Genomic DNA, 24,680 nt, shown 5'->3' with positions numbered 1-24,680 from the left:
CACTATTTACCACTTTAATATTAATCTCACCTAACCCTAACTCTAACCCTCACTCTAAGTTTAATTGTTCCCTTAGCCATATTCCTAATGCTAAATCCAACTATAACCCTACTTCTAATGAGGAATCCTTTCACAAAGTCTATTTGTGTCCCTATACATAACCATGTTCCTAACTCTAAGCATAAAACATATAAATTAAAGGTATACATAATTCAAAGTTGAATAAATTAATAAAATTATACGAAATTGAAGAAAAATAGTCATGTGTTCAAATTATGCAACTAAAGTACTACATATACAATATGTTTAAAATATCTAAAAGAATACTTTGATACTAACCAAGGTAAAAAAATAGAACTAATAATTGCACTTTGAACCCTAAGCCTAATTGCAACCATATCCATACTAGAGTTTTAAAAAATGATCAATTTATATTAAAAAAATTAGAACAATTTTTGTAAAAGTTAAAATTAAAAAAATAGAAAATAAATATTATTATCACCCAAAATCTTCAAAAGTGTCTTCCTTAGAACAATTTTGTATACCCTAACCCTAACCCTAAGTCTAACCCTAACCCTAACCCTATCTCTACCCCTACCCCTAACCCTAACCCTAAATCTAACTCCAGCCCTAACTCTAACTCTAACCCTAACCCTAAACCTAACTCAAACCCTAACCCTAACTCTAATTCTAACTCTAACTCTAATTGTAACTCTAACTCTAACCCTAACCCTAACCCTAACTCTATCCCTAATCCTAATTTAATCTTAATGATAACCCTAACTCTATCGCTAACCCTAACTCTACTCCTAATTGTAACATTGTACACGTAACAAAATCCTTAAAATAAAAACAAATTAAAGTTATGCAAATAAAACACCATATATAGATTTAAAATATAAAATTTTGAATAATTTTATAGTGACTTTGTACAACTATACTTAATAATAAAGAAAGAACTTGTTCCTAACCATAACCATCTAGATTTCTTAAAAAATGTCTTCCATGGTACGCAACAACTGCTATTAGCTTACTTCTATATATATAGACAAAAGATTCCTAGACTAAGTTGAAGATGAATGTTCATTATTGTAGGAAAAAACATAGAAAAGATAGATAATGAAACAAAAAGTTAGAAAATGGTAAAAATTGTGTGACACATGTGCAAGATGATAACTTCAATCAAAAGATGAGCTAACTCAATGAGGAAAATGATTCCACCACCATCAATCAAGAATTGACAAGATAGATAAGATAGAAGGAAGATAAACTATTATTAAGATGAAACATATTTTCTAAGTTATATAATTAAATAAGTACAATAAAATATTATATGAATATGACCAAGTTTATTGGTTGAATAGCCAACAATAAAGTGATAAATACAGTACTAATGATTGTAAATGTGATGATTGACAATAACTGCTGTAAAATAGTTGATTCTATATAACATTCAATTAAAAAAACACTAACAGTATATTTATTTTCTCTATAATTACCCTCCACCATATAATTTATTGAAAACAGATGAAGTGGAAGATTGAAATGAAATTGGTTAAACATGATTTGAAATTAAAAACATTCATGCAAATATTCTGCAGATATTGAAGAGATAGATTAAAAAAATGAAATTGGTCAAACATAATTTGAAGAATATTCTTCATAAATTTTTTTTTTTTTTGTCTATAAAACAAACTAAATTAATATTTACTTTGGCCATGACCACTTAATGCCGTTAATGCTATTAAAAACATGCATTAATTCTTTCATTCTTTGGACTAAAAAATGTATTGTACATTTTGATAATGTTGAGCACGTACGGAACTGTAGTGAAGGCCAGAAAGTTCCTTTTAACAAGTTCCATCCTTCACGCAAGCCATCATTGTTATCACGCACGTTAGTTTTTATATTCTTGTGGGTCTCACGTAAAAAACGCAGAGTCCGTATTCCCAAGTAGTGGTTGGCAAAGGAGGCACTACCTAATTTCATCCCGCGACGCGTGGGCAGATTTCGATTTCCCCAAATACAAGCTTGGAATCCACTGAAAAAAGCGACTTTTATTTTGCGTGCTCAAAAAGGTGTAGCCCAACGATAATTTTAGTCCAATTTGAATCAGACATAAGTCTGCGAGTCAGCACAGGTTAATAATTATGCTAAGATTCCATAGAATTTGTTGGTCTGTTAAGTTGATGAAATGGAATAATAACATTGTGAATTATGGGGGCAGGATTTTTCTTCGATTCAGGCATGGTAAGCGCCTCAAATTTGGAGTATTGGCTGCATTGGCAGGCTCTTTTCTGTGAGTTTGTAGTATTTTTGACGGTTGCAGCAGCGGCACTTGTTGCATTTAAGTGCAGAAGGGTGTGGAAATGTTGTGGTGAAGGTGATGGGGAGGAGACGAATGTGTATGATGATGATCTTTGGAGGCCTTGTTTCAGTACTATTAAACCCACAGGGCTTCTTGCTTTCAGAGCGATTGCCTTCTTTTTCCTGGTTGGGATACTATCGAGCGATGCCATTTTGTCTGGGGTTTTCATTTTTTACTTTTATACACAGTGAGTCAATTGCGTTTCTCATTTTAACACTCGGCTTTACACGGCATTAGGTATCTGCTTTGTATTTTGTTGTTTCTAGTCCCTAGACACATGGTTTCAATTGATTGCATGAATTTGTGGACTTCAAGGAAACATTTTTGAAGAAGGGAAAATATCAATCTTATTAAAGTTGAGAGTTCTAATCTTTATGGGTTGTGGCATGTGCGCTCTTAATTCATGCCACGAGATGATTTCTGTGAGTAATCTGTATAGTTATTTACTCAATGACATTTTGTTTTGCATATGTTGGTAAAGTTTATGAAAGCAAGGAGAGTAACTTGGGACTCATCCTTTTTTGGCATTTGTTTGTTGTGGGGAGAAACAGCGAGTAAAATTAAATGCTTTGGGCTTTGAATGTGTAATCCGGTCGTTATTTCGTGTAAATCCACATAAACGAAAATAGTGATTTTGCATTGGGAGTCTAGAAATGTTATTTGCTCCAATCTTAAAATAAATTATTTACTTTTGGATTATGCATAGCAAACAAATTGACAATTTCTGGATTTGACTGTGCGTGATCATGCTCCGTAATTTGTAGTTTCAGATTTTGTAGTCTAATATTTTTAAAGCTTTCTTGATAAACTGCAAAAGAAGCCATAACTTAATAGATACACTGTCAAATATGGTAGTTGGCAGATCTTCATAATGGGAATGTGTTCCTCATGAATGATCTCTCTGAAGCCTGTGATGGCTTTCACATAAAACAAGGAAATCTTATTGTTCGAGAAGCCTGACTTAAGCATCGGAATCGATTGAACTTTTATCTAGTAAATCCTGAAAATTTGACCAACAGCTATAATCGCCTGCTACGTTCTTGCATTCTAGAACCTACGAGGGGTGTATGTTATTAATGCTCCTACACTAATGGGTCTATAGAAAACCTTGTTCATCAAACACCACAGAAACCAAGAACAACCATTTTAGTGAACTTTAGTAGAGAAGAGGAGGGACATGGGGGACGGATGAGGGTGATACAGTATGACTGTTACTATCTTCATGCTTGAATTTCTTGGTTACTGTGTCTCTGAAGAATCTATATTGCTATGCACACTAAAGCATTAGAGTTATGAACCTACGATCCATGTTTTCGCAACTAATGTTTATTAGAACCGCTGTTTATGATATCATCAGCTTGATCTTCAAACCCTTATGGAACAATCTTGAACATGGAGAAGATGAATTAGTTGATTCTTTTTTGGACATTGCCTGTACTCAAAAGTAAATTCTTTGATGGCAGTTAAGCTCTCTGAATTGTCTAAATTAAATAACCAGAAATTTACTTCCTTGGACAAAACATGGATGGGGCTGCTCTTATTTATTTCCGAAGTTGATGCATCTGGTCCCGAAATCTTGATTCAAACCATGAAGTACTGCAGTTTGGTTGCAGCTATCCCAGAAAATTTAAACTTGGTTCTGCAACAATATTACTCCTTTGCCACGGTACTTCCATTTTGGGATTTTAATATTGAAAGATCTAGCCTTGGTAAAACATAAAAGTTATCTAAAATACAAGGAAATATATAAAATGCATAACTAAAAGGGAGACAATACTGCATAGCACATACTGTAAACAAATTATCCGGCACATGGCAGGATATAGGGGGGATCTGGAGGGGAATCCTCTTGTGGGGAAACCCATTTTGAAATCAGACTTTCCTTAACGTGTACGCCAGTTTATCTATTTCTTTTGAATGTTGCTGGAGTAGCAGAGTCTCACTCTAATTTTAGCAAATCGTGACTGATTCTGAAAAATAATGTAACAGCACAGCTGGTGCGCATTTAAGTTTGCTTTTTTGGGGGGATGCTTTGGAAGGGGAATGGTAGCATTTTTTGGGAGCTTTTGGAGGTGAATTTTTTTTTGGTTTTTGGGGGAGGGGAGTTTCATATGGTTGCAGGTACAGGTTGAGGAGAGCTTGAAGGTAGGCTTTTGAGAAGCCATTTGCAGCTGATAAAACACCATATCAGATTTGGTACTGTATTTTTAATATTTATCAACCCATAGGCTGCAATCTCACCTATTTGCAGATTTGTGGAGAGTCCTTGTCTCATTTTTGAAGAGGCTGAATTAAGATATCAAGTTTTAATTTGCAGATATCCATTTCTATTTTATAGCATTGCGTTTGCATTCTAGTTTTTATTGTTTCTGTGTTTAATGATTAATTCCTCATACATTAGTGGTATCAGCGCTAGAAGATTCTGAGTATGCAGACAGAGTTGCTTGAGGGAGGCAGTTTGCACTAGGATTGAGCTTTTGTATTAAGAAAAATGTATACCAGAGGAGCCTTGCATTGTTGAGGTAGAGGTGGAGTTAGAAGTCCTTCAAATGTTATCTGTGGTGATGATTTTAGAGCCTTGAGAAGGCAAGTTGAGGTTTTATAAGAAAAATTAGAAAAGGTTTTGCTTGAAGATGAAGCTACAAAAAATGACAGTTATACAAGTGGTGAAGAAGATGCAGTAATAGCAGAAGTTGCGAATGATCCTTTGGTGAGGGTATTGTCAAGAATAGGAAAGAGACCAAAGATTGATGTTCCTACTTCAGTGGAAGTGTGTTTTGAATGTGAAGAAGCTGACATGACAAAGTGAGATTTGTAGAGAACAGATTGAAGGGACGTGCTTCTATTTTGGGGAAAGAGGGGCAGATTGAAAGAGGAAGAAAGGGTAAAGCTGAAATCACTAAATGGGATAGGATGGGGGAGAAAATGGAAAAATTAATCCCGATAGACTATGAAATATTCTTGCTAAATAAAGTGTGAAGTCTTAGCCAAGGAGGAAGAACGGTGAAAAAATATACACGAGTTTCATACGTTTTTGATTCAGACTTGCAAGAAGAGTCTTCATGAAGGACAAGAATCAATTCAAAGGAAAAGTTTATTTCAGACAAGATGTAAGGGTTAGGTATGCAATACCGTCATTGATGGTGGAAGTACAAAGAATCTTGTTTCAAAAGAAATTGTAAGCAAGTTATAGTTAGAGAGAAGAAGACATCTACTTCAATATTAAATTGCTTGGTTGCAGGATGGTTGAAAAGTTTTGGTTCGTGAGAAATGGCTAGTTAACTTTAATATAGGAGATTACCACGATGAGTTCTTATGTGATAATTATGTTACTAAATGTTTGTCATACTTTATTGGGAAGACCATGATAGTTTGACAGTAACGCAATGCATGATGGTTATGCAAACACATGCACATTGATGAACAATGGACTTTGGCACAAATTGGAAGGCCTTAGTAAGAATGATGAAAAGGTACATAAGAATGCTAGTGATGTTTGATAAATGGAAATAAAGAGCCAGCCAAAGAGGATAAATATGAAGATTATGATTTTCTCATGCAAGTTTGCAAACAAGCTGAACCACCAACTAGAGTTTGCATAAACAAATAAAATACCAATTTTGCATACTTACAATGACCTACCAACTAGCCTTATAAAGGGCTTCAAGGAAGCTTTTCAAAGGATTACAATAAGTGCTGACCTAGCCAACACGCTACAAAAAATAAAATAAAAAATGGGCCTGAGAGATAAATAAATAAATTGTCAGGGCCAAATATACAAAAATTATACTAATTAATCAAATCAATCCCAAGGAGGCTGGCTGGCTGGAGGAGGGCCTGCATCTTGTCCTTTCACCACCTGGGTGTCTTAACTCCATTTTGTTCCCTTGGTGTCATTTATGAGCCTTTCCTCTCTGGGTGGTATTTCTTTGGAAATGCCCATTGTCAACCAGCAAAAATCGTTAAACCAACCTGCTACATCATCGAAGCCATTCATCCAGGCGTTGAAGAATGAACTAGACATCCCAAATGGAGCCAGATATGAGCGTGCGAGGCAAGGAAGTGGCGAGTCGAGCCGAGGAGGAGATTCAGGTAAGATTCCTTCCTTTTTTTCTTATGTCATCGTTCCTAATATGCTAGTGAACAAAGCGATTGAGAATGAAATCTCTAGGCTCAAAGATACCTCAATCTTCCTAGCTTCTCAAGACATTAAGGAATTACCCGCAAGATCATATCTTAATGACTGATTGCATAACAATTAGTCCAAGAAGCTAGGGTTTAGGTTCTCATTCCTTAGAATGGACTCTTCCTTATCTTCTTTGAAGACCCTAAATCACTAAAAAGTGTTACTGATAGGCAATTTTGGAGGATTGGGAACTCCACCTTTCATGGAATTACCTGGTCACTAGATGCTGTTAATTATGAAATCCTGGGTTTATCCCTATCATGTTGGGTATCTATGGGTAAAATCCCACCTTTTCTCTGGAATTTAATCCCTCAAGCTTTCGACCCCGTTGGCAAAGTCATTCAGATAGACAAGTCGTCTACATTGTTGACCCATATAGATGCTAGGGTACTGAGTGCTATCGACCTTGACAAAGACCTCCCCAAAGATGTTTCCTTTCTCATTTACGGTCATCATTATGTGTGCCCTATATCCTTCTTAGGTGGTCTCAAATCCTACTTCTTATGCAGGAAAGGACATATTAGGCCAAATTGTCCTCTTATCCAAAATTCGAGACCTATTGCTAATTCTAGTCATCAAACTAATCCTAAAACCCAAAATGGGAAGAAGGTTTATGTTTCTAAAAATAGAAAGGAACCAGCTAAAGATATCCCCCCTTTGAATGTTGACACTCCGCGTGTGTCTGTTGACCTTTGCATTCAATTGGATGCTCTTAAATCCACTTTCAAAGCCCTGCCTGAGAAAGACCCATCTATATTTTCTCAAGAGCCTTTGGCTATTAATTAAAATACAGAACGATGAATGTACAACAAATTGTTCTTGAAAAGATTAAGAAGCTTTCGGGTCACAAGTTCAGGAAGGAGTCCATTGGACACCCTGTCTTACCCCCCCCCCCCTAAAGAGGTAGATGCCATTTTGAAAGGTCAAGACTACCAAGCCTACAACTTAGTCTCAAATCTAACTTCTAACCAAGACACCCCTGAACAAGATATTAAGAGTGATGGACTAGATGCCATAATGGAAACCTATGATGCAACTAATAAACTCAATGGTTTTGATTTGGTTGTGAACCTGATTGGGTCTGTTTCTTCTTTGCCCCTTGTAACTAATGTAGGCCCTAGAAAAATGGCTTTAGAGATTAGGGTCCCAAGTGATGATGAATCTAAAGATTAGGGGATTGAGGAAGATCTGGGGAATAGAGGGGAACCACCTGATTTGAATACTTGTGATAAGGGAGATGGCTTTGTATTCAATGCCAAGAAGACAATCAGAAGACCTAGAAGAAGCTCAGTGGACATGGTGGAGGAGATGAAGCTGGAAGGGAGTATGCTAAGATCCAGAAGGATGATTTGCCCAAGTTCTTTAAGAGCTCTAAGTCCCTCGAAGGCAATCATCCCAAAGCATCACAATTCTAATGGCCAAATACATCTCTTGGAATGTTAGAGGTCTTGAAACCCCTAATAGGAAATATGTAATAAAGAGATTTCTTAGAGCTCATAAAGACAAAGATTTTTTGTTACTTCAAGGAATCAAGGCCTCTGGATTCCAACTAGAAATAGCCTTAAAGTGTATATGAAAGGATGCAAAACCTTTGTTTACCAATCATGCTAGAGGTAGGGGAGGGACTACCATTCTTATTAGTCCTAAATGGAAGAATTCAGTAGTTGAGTGGGGATCCTCACCTTGTAATATGGCAGTTTGGGTTTGTGCTTAACCACCAAGGGAATGCCTTTGGGGTCTGCTCAATTTATGCTCCCAATGACCATTTGAATAGAATCTCCTTGTGGAATTGGATAGCTCAGCTTCAAGATATTCCTTGCATGTTGGTTGGGGACTTCAATATGTTAGAGAATCAACAAGATAAGGTGGGAGGATGTAAGTTTGAATGGAAAAGAGAAGAGAGGTTCTTTTAGGCTAGAATAATGAGTAAGCATGTGTTGTTTGATCCCCTTGCTGGAAGAAGAGATGAACACAATGGCCTTTGGTATACTTGGACCAATTATCACAAGGGTAATAAAAGGATTTTTTGTAGATTGGACAGATTCTATGTAAATAGAAACACCTTTAGCTTTTAAAACTCAGAGGAAGGCTCCAGTTTGCTAGTCTACCCTTTTACATTATCTGATCATCACTCTATTATTGCTTCCATCTTCTGGATCGATAAGCAATCATCCACTACCCCTAAGGCCTCCGGGTTTGCTCTCACTACCTCTTTACTTAAAGATGAGGATCTCAATGCTGCTACAGTTATGGCGAGGTGGTTTCGTCACTGTGTAGTTCTTCATCCTAATGCATCTATCAGATGGACAACAATGATTGATTGTTGGAGGAAGGTGTTTTAGATAGTAGGAAGGAAGAAAGCCAAGGACATGAGAAGGGAAGAGGTTTCTTTGCATAAATCCCTGGTAGTGATAGAAACAACCTTGCAATCTAATCCAAAGGATAGTACCTTACAAAGTGCGCTAGCTAAAGCTAGGGATGTCTTGAGAAGGATTCAACAAATTAAAATCTAGGGGGCCAAAACTAGAGCAAGAATTAATTGGATTGAACATGGGGATAAGGGTTCTAAATAGTTCTTTCAAATTCTTAAGAATAAGGAAGCTGGAGATAAGATTGAGGTGATTTGGGATGAAGATAGATTGATTAATGACAATAAGGAGATATTGGAAGCCTTTGCATCCTACCACAGCAAACTATTCACATCAGAAGATCATAATTTAGAAATGGAAAGAGAAAGAAACAAAATAAGGAAGTTGATTCTAGGACGGGTTATGAAGAAGGATAAATTGATGCTTGAAAAACCCATCTCTAAAGAAGAAATTGTTCTAGCTATCTCCTAGATGAGTAATGATAAGGCGTCTAGGCCAAATGGAATTCTTGTGGACTTTTACAAAACTCACTTGGAATGGATTTGGCAAGACCTTTTGATGTTGTATCAAGAAGCTGTAGAATGTGGTTCCTTGGGGGCTGAGATTAATTCAGGGCTTATCAAACTCATACCTAAAGAGAGGGATAAGACCTTGATCAAGAACTAGCAGCCTATTACCCTCCTTAATGTTTCATATAAGATCCTGACAAAGATCTTGGACCTTAGACTTAAAGAGGTTCTATCCTATATAACCTACCATACTCAAATTGGATTTGTAAAGGGGAGGTACATACTTGAAATTCTCATTACCTGTTGGGAAACTATGGATTGGGCTAAGAATTTTGGCCAACAAGGGGCTATGTTCCTTATTGACTATGAGAAAGCATATGATAGAATAGAATGGAAATCTATCAGATTGATGGTTGAATGTTTGGGGTTTCCTGAAGCTTTTAATAGGATGGTACTCACTCTAATGGCAGATGCTTGTGCGATAATGGAAGTTAATGGTTCAAGGTCTGATCACTTCCCCTTGTCAAGATCTATTAGGCAAGGATGCCCTTTAGCCCCCTCTTTGTTTGTTATCGCTGTTGACAGCTTGCATTACATTCTCAAAGATGACTCCTTATCCCCAAAAGTTAGAGGTGTTTCATTGCCTAACTTGGAAGAAATCAGTAATGTGCAGTTTGCTGATGATACCTCTCTTCTCATTGAACTGTCAGAGGTCAATATCATCAACTTCACCACTAAGCTGGACATTTTTTGTTAAGCTTCAGGTAGCAAGGTTTCCATTGCTTAATCTATAATGCTAAGATGGGAAGAACACCGCTCGCCCCCTTGGTATTGTAAGTTTGGTTTCTCTTGGGATGGCCCCTCTCATATAGTTAGATACTTGGGTGTACCTTTTTCTGTTTCTCCAAATTTGAATGCCATGTGGGAATGGATAAAAGGCAAAATTAAAAACAAACCTGGCAAATGGAATAATAACTATTTATTCCTAGCTAGTAGAATCCAAGTATGTCAGAAAGTTCTATCAGCATACACTATATATTTACTCTTCTACTTGGCTCTTCAATCAAAATCAAATAAACTATGTTCAGAATGTAATCAGGGATTTCCTATGGTCAGATGGAAAAGGAAACAAGAAGAGGCATGCAGTTAAATGGAGTTGGTGTACTATAAGGAAAGAGGTGGGTGGCCTTGAGTTGAAGGATCTTAGATTACAGGGTATAGCTCTTGTAGCCAAATGGATTGCCAGAGTCACCAAAGGCAATGAACCCTGGAAGATACTAATTAGACATAATATTCTTGTGGTGCCCGTTATAAAGGGAAATCTTGGAAGGGCTTACACATTCATGACTTCGTAGGTAGATGGAAGATCAAGGTGGAAGGATATGTGGTATTTAAGGTTGTTTGGAAAGCATGGGAGAAAGTGAGACACTGGGTGTTAGGAGCTGGGATCACAGATGGTCATGCCAAAATTTGTGGGGAAAGTCCCCTTCGTGGAACTTAGAAAGAAGGATAAACCCTTGGCACTACTGCAAAGATGCTTTGCAAAGACATGGGCCAAATTGGGCATATACAAATTTAGTGATCTCATGAAGGGAGATAAACTATATAGTTGGGAGGATCTTGCTTTTAGATTTAATCTTCCCCTATCCCAGAGAAGAACATATGTTGTTCTTAAGAGTGCCTAGCAGAATGCTAAACTACCAGAGATGTGTGGAAATGAGATAGATAGACTTCCTCTTTTGACCTAGCCAGATGGATCTCATCTCTTCTTAACCAACGCTAAATACTTATTTAGTCTGTTGTTTGATAACATGAAGTCTTTGATTATATTAATGACAAATGGACATGTAATGTGGATTCTAAATGTTGGTCTAGACACCTATCTTCAACTTGGCATCTTAATGTTGAGCCAAATATCCAATGCTTTCTAGGGCAAGCCCTGCTCCATCTTTTACCCTTGAATAACACTGATGGTGACCCCTTCCCATGTACCTTTTGCTCACAACCTGAAACCATGTTTCACTCATTCTCCGAATGTGACTGTGCCAAAGAGGTCTGTAATTGGTTTGGTATTCATTTTAATTTTGACATCCTCATCTTCCATTCCTTTAGTGGTAGTTTCCCTGGTTTCCCCAAACATTTAAACAAATTTTGGGCCATCGTTTTATCTTACTTGCTTTGGTTTATTTGGTTAATTAGGAATGCTGATGTATTTAAAGATAGGATTGGGATCCTTATTGAGTCTCTGCGGAGACTCACTATGCAAAAAAATTGTGCACAGTTCACAATTAGTTATAAAGTGAAGGAGAATCAAGCAATGAGGATTACTAATGCCTCCTCCAAGGTACTCAAGGATGAGAACATTTAGTTTGATGTTAAAGTAGGTGACAAAGAACCTTTCACATTTGAGAGTACTCTTAAGGAGATGTTGGACCGAAACAAATTAAGAAGGGACCTTGAAGGTCTGAATAGATAGATGGGAACAATGAACCAACCCAATGCCAGCACCAACTCTAACACACGTGTTATCAGTAGGACCAGTTTGAGCAAGTTTGTCAACCAGATGGCGGATAGTATTGACATGACAAATGTTATTGTTGTTGCAAAGAATATCCCTGAGTTTAATGAAGGAAGACCCCCAAGCATAATGGCTAGTGCTGTCCCATGTGCTCCAACATTACCATGACAGAGCCTGATGAAGGACCAGAGCATTGCCATTAGAGATGGAACCAAAATACTCAGATGGGCTGAAGGGCCTTTTCCATGGACATGGATTGAGGGATGAATAGATTGAGGGATGAATATTCTATGGTTAAATCTAATATATGTTAGTTTTCTTTTGATCGTTAGACACTTATTTTTGGTTGGTTTGACGTTTTAATGGTGATCTGAATGAACCACAAATTGTAATCATACAATTATTGTTCGTAGACTTGTTAATCTCTGTCTGATACTTTGATATTGTGATTATGGTAAAGACTTTTTATTAGATATAATAGAAAAAATATTATACCAATTAATTTAATGATGTTAGGAACATCTTACGCTAATTCACTCTAAACTTGTCAACTTTGTTTGTGAATGATGTGAAAGTGAAGTATTATATCCTAAACTTACAATGCTTTTGAAATAATTGCAAAGTGATAAGGGTTAGAGAACCTATTATAATCTGTACTACTTCTAGGAATCAGGATGCAAGAGACCATGGATGTATTTGTGAACTACACTAGGTTTGACTTTGTCATCAACTTCCACAAAGCTAGTGCTACCAAGGTGGGCAATAGATGTTCAAAATTCAAATCATTACTATAATACCAACTCCATCAACGGATGCATATCAATGTGTAAATAACAATCGAAGTTAAGATTGTATTTCAATTCTAGTTGACCACCCAAATTGACTTACAATCAGCAAATTGCAAGTAGTATGGATTGAGTTTCATAAATGTACATCCACAATTTCTTCATTCAACAAAATTACATAGAGAAAATTCTAAACTAATTTGAGAGATCAAAGAACCACGCAACAATTTACAATCTTCAGTAAGTAACCACACTTCAATGATTTACTCTAATTATGGACACTAACAATTCTCCACAAACTTGTAGGAATGGAGAATTGATCCCAATACGCATTATTAGCCCTAATTCAGTGGAAAATTGATTTCCATAAGGGGACTTTAGGTCTAAACATAGTGGAAATTGAATCCCCCTGGGGACTTTGCATCTTGCTTGCAAGATTTGATCGTTTTAGTCCAAATCTACAAGTAAAATATGGCATTAATACATTTGAAGACCATTCAAGTAGCCAAAACATCTTGACACTAAAGAACTTCCCTCAAAACTTGATATTTTTTTGCATTTTATCGCTAATGATTTTAAAAATTTATGCCTTGTCCATTTTCGTAACTTTGGAGGCTTGGAGGTTCAACCACTGTTCAATGTAAAATTGAAACTTTTGGAGCTCAAATTGGAGTCTACTTCCAAGACCCTAAGACTAACATAACTGACAAGCAAAAAGAGGGGGACCCCTTTTGCAATGGGACGATGGTGTGAAAAAGTCACAATAAACCACAATATTGTGCAATACACATAAGTGGTGAAAACCATACCATCAACAATCTCACAAAATACATCATTTAATATTATAGAGGAAATTTCAGTACACCTTGGCCTTTTAGTCTCTCCTCTCCACCTTCTATGTACATGGCCTCGATAGTTCTTGCAAACTCCTTAATGCCAAATGCATTTATCTGATGGTATGATTCCTCTTGTGTGAATTCTTAAATATAGGATGATGTCATTTGAAATGGTTATACCTTTTAAGGCAAGGTATTTAATATTAAATATATATTTATATCAATCAAGTGATTAATAATCAACCCAAGAGGTTAAATATACCGTAGGACAAATGATGTTTAATTTGTAAAGTAGTACCATATCTAGATTACTAATTAAATAATCAAGACACTATGGTCAAATATGCCCTAGCTATGTAAATGTTATTTTAATAGAGCATATTGGGACCAATTATAATTGTAGTCTCCCCTCCCTTCCCACAACAAACATTATGTTCTAAGACTTCACATTTCTTTTAATCCAATTGGCATATGTTGAGTTATTCTTTTTCTTCCCTTTTAATATGTATTTGAAATTTGAATGCATTCTTTGATTGATTCAAAAAATCCACTTATGAAGAATTTATCAGAATTTCTATCTAAGATCCAATTCTCTGTGTTTTAAATAATATGCCGCTCCAAGCAAAGGGCCACGTAATCCTTGTAATGATCCCTGCTGGCTCTCAAACAATCTGTGCTGAAGAATTGATTTTTATTTTTATTTTTGAGGTTCTGCGATTTTTGATACAACAATATAGCAGCAAAATAGAAGATATTGCAATAATAATTTCAACTCAAATATTTGGATATTACATAGGGAATATACAGCTAAAAATTCCAGATTTTAATATCAATTTAGATACTAAATATTTTCACAAAATACCAACAACCCAGTTGCTAAAATATCTCCTATTATCTAAATCAGCAATACCCAGAAAAATTAGGAGTTACAATCCATGAACTTACAGGTAAGACATGCCTTGAAACCCTTTGAAATGAAGACTTGTAGCAGCAAAAGAATACTTCAACAAACAAATTCAACTGCAAATATGGAAAACACTGCTCCCAATGTACAGAATCCAGATAGAAAATAACGCCTTGCAGAAAATATAGCTGAGTGCTCAATCAACTCCAAATTAACTAGCACACAACACCTTCTCAGCAACAGTAATAACGGTATGAAAAGATGCCAACATCCAAATTCTTAACACCACAGTATTTCCCAACCACAGTGTATACAGCAATGGAGATAAAGAAGAATTCTCAGAAAACGAATTCACAATACCTCAGCTGTGAATTACTATGAACTTCTCAAGAACAAATCCTTATACTTCAGCAAGGGCACAAAATTTCAGATTTTCAGAAGTGTCACAATGACAACAAAAGAAAAAATAATATTCAATCGGATGCCTATCCCATCAAATGGTCTCAAATTTATAATCTCCAAATGGCACAAGTTTCTCAAATGAACTTCACTTAAGAAGCTTCCTCCACACAACATAAAAATATAATAAAGTATTATTATAATATAATTTATTGAATTCTTTTGGCTCCAAAAATGACCTTTTCCACCATAATATAATATTATGACACACAAGGCCACTATTTCTTGTGCCCACAATTTAAAACTTTCAACTTGGTTCCAATGAGCTATGATACCAAGGTTACCAACATACAACACCAACAAAAATAGCAACCTCAACATGTTTAGATGAATAATAATAATTCACCAATCTTGTGAAAACTACTGAAACCTAACAGACACTCCCTCCAAGATTCTTGGAGCCCAAACTAGAAGCCCGAAATAAAAACTGAAAGCGTCACTTAGCTCCTCTAACTCAGCTGAGCTCATCGGAACCAACAATTATAGTAAGTCTCTTAGATGAACAATAATAATTCACCAGTCTTGTGAAAACTACTGAAACCTAATAGACACTCCCTCCAAGATTCTTGGAGCCCAAACTAGAAGCTCGAAAAAAAAACTGAAAGCGTCACTTAGCTCCTCTAACTCAGCTGAGCTCATCGGAACCAACAATTTGACTTACTATAATTAGTAAGTCTCTCAAATAGAGCCAAAACACACCATAGGCTGTTGGAAAGCCTATAACCCCACAACTGAGACCCTCAAATCCCACTGTCAACTTATGAGGGTTGCAATGGTGAACTGATCAAGCCAACTGCAGGAGCCTACTAAGAATGGGGACATGACAACCCTGCATTTGCTATAAATTTTTTTCCATTTGTGGTTTATTTAAATGTGTTTCTTAGTCAAGAGTAATTTTCAGAGTTGATGCATGAGAATTGTAAGGACAAAAATTTTCATCCTATGAAAAGTTCTAGCTGATGGATGAAACAGTGGCATTCTTCCCACACTTTCTTAATTCATCTAATAATTTGAGAATGATAAGTGCCATTGAAGTTTAAGAATGCACTACAAAGATTGAATTGTTAAATGTGTGTTTGTTCATGGAATGGAAATTCACAATGTTATATAGCATGATTATGCCTCAATGAAAAAAAGTCAGATATCATTAGAAATATTTTGCCTCTCATTATTTGGAGTGGCATAACTATATCTCTCCCATGCTCTTTTCAGACCTCTTAGACCTGTATTCCATACACATACTTCTTTGTAGATTCATCACTTATTGTAGCTTATGCAAATTAATAACAGGCTTCAATTGTGTAGGATTTGATATTTTAATTCAATAAAAATAATGCTTTGTACCTCGATCCTTTATATATCCTTTACATTGTTTTTCCTCTTGATTTCTCAAGGACTACTTTGAAGTCCTCCTATTGTAGTTGATTCCGGAAAATTATGGAATCCAACTTTTCTATCAGGATTCCCTTTTTATATTTTTTACTCTTACGTTATTAGATTGAACCAAAGACTGACTAGAATCAGTATTATTTATAATTTTATGTAAGTTTATTTTTTACTAGTATTTAGGTAACTCTAATTTATTTTTTTGACTTAAATGAAAGAGAGATATTGTAGGAAAAAAACAGTATATAAACCTAATTTGATTGTTGGTTTCTTTTTTGTTATGTATGGTTTTCCATTAGATAAATCTATTAACCTTATATGAACATATACTTAAATGTAATTATTCTTAATAGTATTGGACATGCATTTGGAAGATAATCTAAATCGTTTTCTTTTGTGTGTTGTTCTTTGACAGATGGACTTTTACTTTAGTCATTATCTACTTTGGGGTAACATCTTTTTCCTGGACATTCATTTTTACTTTAGTTAGTTTTTGTCGTAAACTTACTTGAAACTACTATTCATATTTATTTCTATGAAAATTTTAGTGTACATATCTGATTGAAATGGGGGCACGCCAGGACATACTACGTGTGGTTGCACAAATTGCCCGAAACTGCAGTCAGGGTTAATTGGATACCTAATGAAGCTTGATGCATTTACCCTAAATTTCATGCACATCTAAGTGGAAATCCCTGTAGTAAATTAAAAACCTACTATTGTAAACAAGTGAGAAAAATAGTCTATTCAGTTCTATTGAGTTTCACGAAGATGTTCTACTTTAAATTTTGAGTTTTTTTATTTCAATGTAAGTATTACAGCATAACCATGCAACTGTTTGTGTATGTGCCCTACCCAAGCACCTCACACCTTTGCACCAAGTTTCAGGAATTTCCACTGGATTCTACTAGTGTATCCTGCATGCCCCATGCAAACATGCATCTGTACTAATTACTTTACTGTACCTAAAGCGACCTAAAACGACCTTTTTTCCCTTGATGTTGTCTACTAGTCTCTTCCTTTTTGAAATGAAATATATTCTCTATGGAATTCCATAATGATCGAATAATATCTTCTGTTGTTGTAGCTTGCAACTTTAATTTCTGCAAAGGGATGCAGTCAACTAGCCAAAAAAGATTTCATTAGAAATCAAGATGTGAGAGCGAACTTCTTGAAGGCAGATCTAGAACAGGAAGCACATGTAACAGAAAGTCCTGGGAAGAATTTAGATGGAGGCTTAGTTAAATTGCAAAGCCATCAAGATCGGGAACAACAAAAAAAGAGAGCTGGATTTTGGGGATATGCCATGCAAATTATATTCCAGGTCCACATTCATTGATTTTTTGTATTACTTGCCTTAAGAACTGAACTTATTTATATAAATACATGTATGGTTTTACCAAGTAGCTGCATGTTACAATAATAGTTTAGCACTTATAGAACAATAGAATTGATTGATCAAATTATAAACTACAATTATTGAGCTATTTTGCTTAGCTTTTTTTCTTAGTCAGTTATTTGTAGTGCTTACATAAAATTCTTTATGTATGTTAAAATGCAAAGGCTGTTCTCAATGCATTGAAAACAGCTTTGTGAATAACTCCGTTAATACTCATTTAAAGACTACATCTCCAAGCTTTGACATGAATCTATTGATGATTTCAGTTGTAGTTAATTTTGCTATTTTCTAATCATTTTAAAAAAAAATCACTTTGGATTTAGTCAAGTATTTTGAATCTGAAACATTTATCGTTATATCTTTATTTTTGCAAATATTCACTGATGTATGGGCAGAAGAATGGTAGGAAACCTGAAGAAGTAATCATGAAGTTTGTTCCCTTTAATTTCTGTTTTATAACACATGAAGTTGCAATGCAGGCACTTTGTCTAATAAATTGCACCTCTCATGCAGATTACTTCTGATTTTAAAAAAGGTATAGTATGAAGATAATTAGTTTGGAACACAACCGATGCCTTAGCACATACTGATCTATGTGCATAGGTATATTTTCTTTACTGGTAAGTGCTGGGAGAAAAATAAAAACATGAAGCATTGTAACTAATGGAAAATCATTGCAACCGTGGGTGTAATTATGACATTTTACCTTGGTTAACTGTCACCTAGGACCTAATTATACGTGAGCCTACTTAGGGAATTGCATAGTAGTTAGAGCATTTACAAACCGATGTCTTAGCAGTAGCACATACTGATCTATGTGCATAGGTATATTTTCTTTAGTGGTAAGTGCTGGGAGAAAAATAAAAATTTGAAGCATTGTAACTAATGGAAAATCGTTGCAACCATGGGTGTAATTATGACATTTTACCTTGGTTAACTGTCACCTATGACTTAATCATACTTAAGCCTACTTACGGAATTGCATAGGAGTAGTTAGAGCATTTCCACATTCGTCGGACTTATCATGTTATTATTTTATCATATCCATTTATAGTGGATGGACTTTTCCACTTTGAAGGGTGATCCACCTTTAGTGGACATGTGACTCTACCTTTTGTGATGTTATCACACTATTGCCATCCATCTTTCGTGGTGTGATAGTTTTTCATATTGAACATCATGTAATGAGACAATGGCACTTGTCATCTTGTCATTTACTCCTTTGTACTCACCTTGGCTATACAAGCAATGGGCCTCCTATGTAATATTCATTCCAATTCAATCGAATCCATTTGTTTTTATTGCATTCTTGGTGAGAATAAAGTTTATTCTTATCATTTCTTTCTCTCTGTTTATTGTGCTTTCCATTTGGCTTCTAGATCTTGGGTGGCTACCATAGGCAAATATTACAGTAACTAAAATATATTTATTTAGAATGGACATTTTCTCTTATTAACATCATTTTTCAAGTTTTGTTAAGAATATGCATAAATATATCTAAATGGTATAAATCCAATTATTTATACAATCTAATCATTAATGTTTTAACATATGTTGCACTCAATCAATATGACTATTGGAGACAAAGGATCCAAGCTCAAAGACTAGAACCATTCAAACTTTTGAGGCATCAATTAATTAGCTCTTAATATAGCTCAAAGAGTTGATGAACACACGAGAACTGTCATGATCGAATATGTCGAAAGAAATGTTGGGTAGGGTTCTTAATGAACCAACTTATTGCCATGTGTAACTTTACTCTTGTTTATGGAAAATTACAGCACCATAGACAATGTATTAATTATATGTAGAGAAGCTAAGCAGCCAAATGCACGTCTGCAAATATATTTGATATTGGTGTTTCGTTGTTCTCTTATTTGTAGTGTTTGAAACATAAGTTCCTTTCTAAGTTTTGAAACTTAGCCTATTTTGAATGCTAACTTTTATTATATCTAGATGCATGTAAATAAGACAAGCAGTTAGATACATGTATGCATGCCCTTAAATATGTGAGATATTGGCTTCCATTATTCCCTTATTTGTTAGTATTCTTAAATGGAGAGGGAAGTGCTTTTCTAAGTTTTGAAACTTAATAGATTTTGGATGCCAACTTCAATTAAATCTACTTAAAGGAATCAGGAGTTTAGAAACATGAGTCCAATACGATTTTTAATTTAGAATATATGATTCATGCTTTTGGGTCTTGCAAACAAAGTAACGACCTCCTAAGTGTTCCATATTGAGAAATAAGTGAATTCGTGGAGAGGATATTAACTTCTACAGACTTCGGTGTTCCAGTGGCTAGCCCTTACTAATGTTTGTGAATTTCTATTCATGGTTGGTGTAGTTACTGTATTTGCGCTTATGCTTTTTTTTTCCCCTTTTTATGTCACATATCTTGAACCAGTTGATTCTTATGGATATTTTTGAGAGAATTGGTATTTCCTTAGGGATCAATTGGCCATGAACAAATGGGAATGTTCTAACCAAGGTCTGTTTCTTAGTGTCTGCTTTCAAAATCCCATTTGGACTCAAAGAAATCAAGGTGTTTAGAAATGAGGAGATTTTTTCTCATAATGACACTATGACAGCATACAACCATAAATTATCGAGCTTGATTCTTGCCAAGGGAAGGATAGGACTTTCCATGGTGCTGTTTGTAAGAGATTTAGCTCTACGGAATGTACGATGGTCATAGCATTTCCTTTTAGGAGTCAAAAGAACCTTAACCATCAGATGCTAACTTGATTGGGAGTGCATGTGCTTTATTTGCTGATCAAATACTAGGAGTTTTTTGCTCCCATGTGTATAAAATTATAAAGTAAATAGCCAACAAAAGTGGTATGGAAGTCTAGTTAAAAAGATCCACTTCTAGACATGAATGCATGCTCAACATTTGATGACATATGGCTACTAAGTCATTGCTCCCTCCATAGATTGTCATGTTTGTTGTTTTTCTAAGGACCGCTGCAAATGTAATAGCACTACCATGTATTTGGTATGTGTTTTCCAACTGCAACCTCCCGTTATATTTATAAGAGAGTGAGAGAATAGACATGTCCCTTAATGGGACATGTCTGTTCATTATCATAATTAAACTCTTTATATATATATATATATATATATATATTGATGTAATTTATCCAAGTAAAGCTAGAAAACATCAATGCTCCCTCTTAGCCAGGGAAGACAAACACATAACCACATATTACCTCAATGCAATATAAGAATATCTTTGTTCAAAAGATATTCAACATTTTGATATCATGAGTATTGGTCTTCCAAAATATCAACATATGATATTCACAAATTACTCAAATAAGGCTTTGATATCACATCTGATATCATAAGTATTGGTCTCCTAGAATATCAACATTTGATATTCACCAAGTACTCAAAAAGTTTTGATATCACATCTGATATCATGAGTATTGGTCTCCCAGAATATTGATATTCGATATTCACCAAGTACTCAAAAAGTTTTGATATCACATCTGATAGCATGAGTATTGCTCTCCTAGATTACATCATTTTCATCAAAAACTAAAAAATGTTTGATATAACATCTGATATCATGAGTATTGATCTCCCAGAATATCAATGATATTCACCAAATAATCTTTGAGTAATGGCCTTCCAAAATGTTGAGATGCAAGATATTCACCAAGTATTGTGAGTCACAGCCTTCCAGAACATCAAGTTGCATGATATTCACCAAGTACTCTATGTAATGGCCCTCTAGAACATCAAGTTGCATAACATTCACCTTGTACTCAAAACATGTTTATAAGGTATGTGCACACGCTTTCTCATAATGCTTACCATATAAACATCCACCATGCAAAGTATAATCTATCATGATCTGCAAAGTCATCATAAGATATCCATCATAATAGAAAACTTAGTTATTGTAAGATTGTCACCTTTAAATAACTTCTACAATTGCAAGTGATAATCCTTTGGAAGTCATCACTTCCTTTGATGAATTGTCACACTCCCTTTGAATGTGATATATCAATTGGAACATATCCTCTATTCGCTCCTTCAGACAGATGTGTCAGACTCCCTCTTAATCTGATATCAATCATCCTTTTCCTCCAATCCATTAACATTCTTGAAAGAAAAGATCAAGGCAAATAGCTCTCATAGTAATAAAAAAATCACTTAATAATTATTGTCAATAATAATATAATCGCATTTAACTATAAAAACATTAGAAATTTGATTATATACTTAATTCATGATGAATTAATTCTATGCTTAGCTTCACCTTATGTATATAGTGATAATTTCTTTAAGTAGATTAGATCAAATGAGTAACAATACCCATCTCTCATAGTGACACTAAGAGTTGCAATTAACTCCATCGTGTTAGCCAAGTGGGAATGTATCCATCTCTTATACTGGCACTAGAAGCTTATGGTCATCCTTCTAATGTTATCTTCTACGTCCTTACATCTTCGTTGCCTAACATTTATCACCCTTGTCAATCTCTCTTATATATTCTACTAACTCCATATCTTCTACATATGATAATTATAAGAATAAGGTAGGTTTGAGTCACTTTGAGAGGTAGGTCCCCTATGTACTAGGGCCCTATGTATTTAATGTCCTTTTATTTTAGTGATACTCTTGTCACCTTGGTTGGGGGTACTGCCCCTATTCCACGTTGGCGGTGATGTGTTCTGTAATGGAATTTTTTGTAGAGTATGATATGCTTCTCCTACGCCTTCGAAATTCATGCTTCTTTCCAAACTATTGTGTTATCTTTATCAACAATAATCAATTCACAAATCTTTGTTTATTTAGCAATGGTCTGCCTTGTTAATTTTTGTCAACCAAAAAAACAATGTCATTTGCGTAGTCTTATTAGAGTGACTTAGGCATGAGCTCTTATTAGTATATTACCGATCATGCAGGGCAATCGGGTTCCTTGCTCTCCATTCACTATTATATTTTTTTATTGTTCTCTTTGTCCTTTTTCGATTGGTGGGATGATTTGTGAGCATATAATGACGGTATTTGGGTTATTGTTTTAAAACGATTCAATGTCTCTTCTTTAAACAAATCACTCCACTTAATATATATGCCCTATTAATAAATCAACCTTCACAAATTTTTGTTTAAGTGTTGAGTTCTATTGCTAATGTGGGTTTTGTATCTTTCATACTGACTGTACACATCCTCTTATTGTTATTATCATCCTTTTCAATAATTGTTTGAAAAGAGACTTCTACCTTGACACTTCAGAAATTTCGGTAGTGAAAGGTGAGGTGTCCAACTCTACTGCGCTTTTCTTTTACAGGCACCATGAGCTTCGTCATTGTTGGAGCCTATAAGCTGGGCAAAAGCGAAAAAGGGCCCTGGAATTTGTTTGTGAAATAGAAATTTGGGTCCTTTCATCCCAAGGCCATGATCTATGCAGCTTGCAAAGTACTATAGTGGCCTGCCCATTCACTGTAACATCCACAGATAGACTTGCTGGTTCTCAAATTTGCCAATCCCATCTAGACATCATGGCACACCCATTTTATGAATGGATTATGTTTGTCATCTAATTGTTTTCAATAATGATGGCTCCATTTTCTGATATGGGTGCAGCACATATACACTATGTCATAAGGCCAAATGTTAAATCTCCTCATGTCAGCAATAATTCTTCTATTACAACATTATTTTTCCTGAAGGTCATATGTATTTGTAGCTTTCCTGTGTGCCGATAGGATGCAACAATACTATTCTCGTCAATGTCATATCTGCCCATCATTTAAAATTGTAATCTACTTATTTAAAATATTCTTAGTTGCCAGACTCATCCAAGACAGGCCGGATCCGGATTTGTGCTTGGATACTTGAGGATCCGGGTAGGATCCTTGATTTTGCCAGAATCAAGAATCCAGCCCGAATCCTCAAGGATCCAAGCCACAGCTTGAGGATCCACAAGCAGAATCAAGGATCCTACCCAAATCCTCAAGGATCATAATTTCATTTTGTAATTCAGTAATTCAATGTGAATGTGTTGATTTTCTTTATAATCGTGAAAATAAATCAACTATCAAGTATATTAGATTCGTAGATCCATACTAGAATCATAGATTCATACTATGAAATGATTTAGTTTTAAAATTATGTATATTTCTCTAATTTTTTGTGTGTGTATATATATATATATATATATATATACACACACATGAATCCTCCATGAATCATAATTGGGAAAAAAAAATCCCGAATCTACGGATCCAATTCACATGCCTAAATCGGATTTGTTTCACGAATCGGCAACTAAGAAAATATTCCATGGCTTAGGTATGATTGCCGCAATAGGTCATTGTTTGCTGAGTGTTGTAGTATCGATCTCTCTGTAATTGACGTTCTTCATGCTTGATACTTCCCAATGTCTTAATCGTTTTCTTCCATTTGCAGCTTGCTCGGATACCATGTTTTTTCCAAGACCTCTACAAATGTAATAGCAATGCCATGTATTTGGTATGTGTTTTCCAACTGTAGCCTCCCCTTGTATTTATAAGAGAGAGAAAGAGAGAGAGAGAGAGAATAGACATGTCCCTTCATGAGACATGTTAGTTCATTATCATAATTAAACTCATATATATACGTATCTTGATGTAATTTATCAGAGTAAAGCTACAAAGCATCAACAATGTTTCTAGTAATTTTTTGAATGCATAGGTGTAAATTCTACCATCTATGTGTGAAGTCTTCAAGGGGAACTCACTGATGATAATGAATATTATGAGAAACTTAAGCAAAGTGAACTGGACCTTAGCTTTTCCTACGAGTCCCTCAATTGAGCTAGTGCAAAACAATATGGATCCTTACAATTTTGTCACATTGTTGGGTTGACTAAAATTACTATTGTCTTGCCTATGAATATACATTGGCATTTTCAGATACCTCCATATCAAGGGAATTTATAGTCTATTGGTATTACTGAAATTCT

At 35.2% G+C, this 24,680-nt stretch overlaps 1 protein-coding gene across 9 annotated transcripts in view; it reads left to right on the top strand.

The window, feature by feature from the left end:
- Window positions 1-24,680, top strand: part of LOC149557214 (uncharacterized) — a 120,469-nt gene that overhangs the window by 48,472 nt on the left and 47,317 nt on the right. For 5 of the 9 annotated variants that reach the window (XM_089831929.1, XM_089831934.1, XM_089831930.1 and 2 more), the window contains 2 exons: window positions 16,736-16,769; window positions 17,408-17,644. In XM_089831929.1, the coding sequence (XP_089688055.1) occupies window positions 16,736-16,769; window positions 17,408-17,644 (271 nt within the window). The other 4 variants (XM_089831931.1, XM_089831938.1, XM_089831936.1 and 1 more) reach the window with 3 other exon arrangements.

The sequence above is a fragment of the Cupressus sempervirens genome, chromosome 5 (genome assembly GCF_028749045.1).
Source record: "Cupressus sempervirens isolate cs-2001-9-10 chromosome 5, ASM2874904v1, whole genome shotgun sequence".
NCBI classification, from domain to species: domain Eukaryota; kingdom Viridiplantae; phylum Streptophyta; class Pinopsida; order Cupressales; family Cupressaceae; genus Cupressus; species Cupressus sempervirens.
This window is presented reverse-complemented; position numbering and strand designations above follow the sequence as displayed.